Source organism: Lactuca virosa, chromosome 8 (assembly GCF_052849685.1).
Source record: "Lactuca virosa cultivar CGN04683 chromosome 8, Lactuca_virosa_CGN04683_v6, whole genome shotgun sequence".
NCBI lineage: Eukaryota > Viridiplantae > Streptophyta > Magnoliopsida > Asterales > Asteraceae > Lactuca > Lactuca virosa.
In genome coordinates, this window is record NC_136433.1 from 207,875,463 (window position 1) to 207,879,014 (window position 3,552).

At 35.4% G+C, this 3,552-nt stretch overlaps 1 protein-coding gene across 1 annotated transcript; it reads right to left on the reverse strand.

The window, feature by feature from the left end:
• Positions 1–350: 350 nt before the first annotated feature.
• Positions 351–2,313, reverse strand: LOC145134336 (thermosome subunit gamma). The gene is made up of 5 exons (XM_079069198.1): positions 1,912–2,313; positions 1,783–1,820; positions 1,422–1,692; positions 1,041–1,327; positions 351–964 (listed from the first exon to the last, which is right to left on the reverse strand). The coding sequence occupies exons 1-5, from the start codon at positions 2,209–2,211 to the stop codon at positions 523–525; spliced, it is 1,338 nt and encodes a 445-aa protein (XP_078925324.1). The 5' UTR covers positions 2,212–2,313; the 3' UTR covers positions 351–522.
• Positions 2,314–3,552: the final 1,239 nt, after the last annotated feature.

The following is a 3,552-nucleotide window of genomic DNA, read 5'->3' on the forward strand; positions in this document are numbered from 1 at the left end:
TTTAGAATTGTAGTGATACGATATAAGTTTCATAGAATCATAGGTCTAAGAGATCAAACTTTGTTAGATGTGTTCATGTAAAACAAACTTTGTTAGATGTGTTCATATGGTTTTTTACATGTTATACATGTCTAAGGTTTTATATGTTCTAATTTATGCTTTTTGTTAAAGGAAATGTTATGCATGTTGTAAGAAGTTATGTTTTATTGTATGAATAGAATGTTTCGATGGTTGTGAATGATGAAGTCAGGCAAGCTAGCAGAAGTCGATTGTTTTAAACAAATTTTACAGAGGAATTATTGATGATATCAACTTCAACCATACATAACTTTAAATTATGTACCCATCTCTTTACAAATAAACAATTACAATTATCACATACCATCTAAAAATAAAAGAGTCCTTATAACTTAAGTTCACATAAAGTACTACAAATATAAACCCAATTTGTATCCCCTAAAAATGATTTAATCTTCAAACTATTCACATACACGATCCTTTATAAACATTGATCCAATTAGTTTAAAAATTAGAACTACTAACAATCTGAAAAGCATCCGAAGCAACTTGTGTAACAAAGTCAACTGTAGTTCCAAAAAAGAGTTCCCAAAACCACAAGTCCAATGCAAGAACAGATGAAAATATAAGCAATGCAAGAGTTTGATACCGATTTAATTTCCATCCGGAAACTTCCGCCATTTTCTTCAAGAAAGGTAGAGAATTGCTGGCAAGATTCCGGTTCTTGATTGACCAAGCTGTTACCCATTTGACCCGAGAAGGGACAAGGTCAAATTCGTCTTTTAACCTCCTTCCTAAATCAGGCATGTGTCCACCTCCATATAATATGGCAATTTTGTTATGCCCTTTGTTGATTGCTGTTTGGAGTGCTTCTGTTGCTGCCCTGTTTCTTTCACCTATAATGACCGATTTCTCCTCCACATCTGATGTTACTACTTGTGTGAAACTGAATATATAGATCACAAAAAGGGTTAAAAATGCAAGAAATAGTAACTTACTTCTATTGATTTGTTTATACTTACTCAGATGTTAATCTTTTTGCTAAAAAGACCTTCATAGCAGCACCAAAATCAAGCCTTGATAACGCCTCTATTTCTGGATAATCAGCTGACTCATCACCCACGTCAGCACAAAGACTGCTGATGAAGAAAAGGCCAACAAGAGGCATAGGTAGAACACGAGAAGCCCATAATAGTTTAGATCTCCATGGACCAAGTTCTTCAGGGATTGAAGTTGCTTGCACCAATGCTTTTGTTGATCTGAGTGTCATATCTCTTGCAAATGTAAAAAAGCTCTCACCTTTTTCAATCTGGAATCGATCAAACAACAGAAACATTAAGTAGTAATTCTGTAATTGTAATTGATTGAGATTATGTAGGAAACAGAAGAGAATGGTGGTGTACCTGAAGTAATTTGAAGGTTTCAAAGTCAAGATCAGCATGGTACCAGTTATCAGGCTCGTAATCGAGACAATCTAATTGGAAATCAAGCATGAGAACTCTAGCCATCTGGCGTTGAATGAACCCTATGATGTTGAAACCTCGAGACTTTGATTTTGTGAGTTCTCTAATGGCTGAAGGGTGTTTTCGGTTTTCTAAACTTTCTCTGCTAGCTACCATTTCGTAAAGCACGCAATCATAGGACTCGAGTTCTTCCTGTAGGGTTTCAAAGTACCTGTCCATGGCATTTTTATCATACTAATTACCATATGTAGCTTGTCTGATAGAATTTTGATTTCTATTTGGGGGTAGTAGCAAAACTTACTCTTTGTCTGCAATGTGGATGGTCGAAACTAAATCAACCTATACAAAAATCAGAACAAAATTCGAAATTAAAGCAACGAAAACGAACCAAATCGCGAGGAACAGGAAAACAATTGAAGTAGTTATTAACCTGAAGAAAGGGTTGGAGAAGAGACCAAGGGAACTTCCTCCGGTAACTAACGACGGCGGTTTGTAATTCGCCGGAAGCCCCTTTCTTAAACCTCATGTAATCAGCAATCGAATTGTTTTCTAGAAATCGGTCGGGGGATCCGGCATCTTCTTCGATGGATAAGGATTGCGTTATAGGGCGGAATTTGATAAGATTAGTTGATGAAATTCTAGGGATTTTGCGAGTAAGTTTGTTAAAATAAGGCGATTCAAATGGTGATGAAGGAGAAGATATTATCGAGAGAGAAGCTGCAGAGACCATTGATCCTCCTCCTACTACTTTCTATCTCTGAATTCTGATTGTCGACTGATGATAAAGACGATGATTTTTTGAGTACACCGTTTCTTTATGCCAAAATATAACTGAAATAATTCATATATTAATAGCCAATTGAGTTTTTAGAGTTATTAAATATCATATTTTTCTGCAATAATAATAATAATAATAATAATAATAATAATAATAATAATAATAATAAAATTATCTCGTGGAGTCCTAACATTACTTTCTTTATGGTCCCTATTTTTTTAGCGTTTTTCTTAGTTTAGTCGGCGCAAAATTCATGAAAATTTGCAAAGTTGATTTTAAGAGTTTTTCAGAATTGTTTTCTGTGAAAAATGTCAGATTGTAAATAGTATTATTGTTGTATTAGCCCATTGTATAGGCCTTGTCAATTGTCAACATTCTCTAGTGAAAATTTTTGTACATTCTTGATTGTTTGTGTGTAAGAAAATATACCAATTATCACATATCAAACATTTCTTATCTATTTTTCGTATATGTTCCTAAAATCTCTCTCTCTCTCTCTCCACCAAGAACCGTCACCATACGCTCCTCCTCAACTAAATAAAATGTTAGGCATTACAAATATCTAATCGTACATCTCTCCGTCTTGATCTTGATGACTTGATCGCCTGAACTAAGAAGCGTTGAGAGAATTTTTCTCCATGCATTGTATTGGATTTGATGTCATTGATCACGTAGATGACACCGTTAAAGAGTCAAACCCTAAACCTACCAATCTTGAATGGTAAAAAGGTGGACTTGATAGTCCAATTTTAGATATAGAAGACCATGTCTTAATCATTTCCTCAAATGGTACTCAGGAAAGATTTATCGGCTCGTGATGTGTGGAGTAGCCTCGAAAACCTCTTCCAAGTGCACAAAGATACAAAGGTGTTGCTATATGGCCTTTCGGATACATGGTAGATGGCTATCGACAACCTTTCCTAATGAGCATTTTGAAAGACACGTTGCAAAATAATATAACTGCTAGGTTAGAAAGTCATACCAAGGGTTGGACCCCGGTATTGCTCTCTGATGCCTAAGTTAGATGTCGTTCGAAGCTATAACAAAAATTGCAAGAGTTCCTTGTCTAGAAAACGTTACCTTATCGTTGTGTCTTCGCGGGCTTTTATAGGCATCTCTACATTCCTTGGTACAAGGTTTTACCCGGTAGCTTGCGTTACCTGGGTAAATGTAACGCCCGCAGATTCGGGCTAGCCACTTTAGAGACAATAAGCTTCAAACATGACTTTTTTTATAGGAGATTATTTAGAATGAATAATTTTAACCAAGTTATAGTATATGTCACAAGGGTTC

Coding starts and splice junctions, on each gene's coding strand:
- LOC145134336 (XM_079069198.1), bottom strand. CDS start 2,211: ATGGTCTCTGCAGCTTCTCTCTCGATAATATCTTCTCCTTCATCACCA. Junction 1,693..1,782: donor ATCCACATTGCAGACAAAGA/GTAAGTTTTGCT, acceptor TGCCATGGACAG/GTACTTTGAAACCCTACAGG. Junction 1,328..1,421: donor AAACCTTCAAATTACTTCAG/GTACACCACCAT, acceptor GATCGATTCCAG/ATTGAAAAAGGTGAGAGCTT.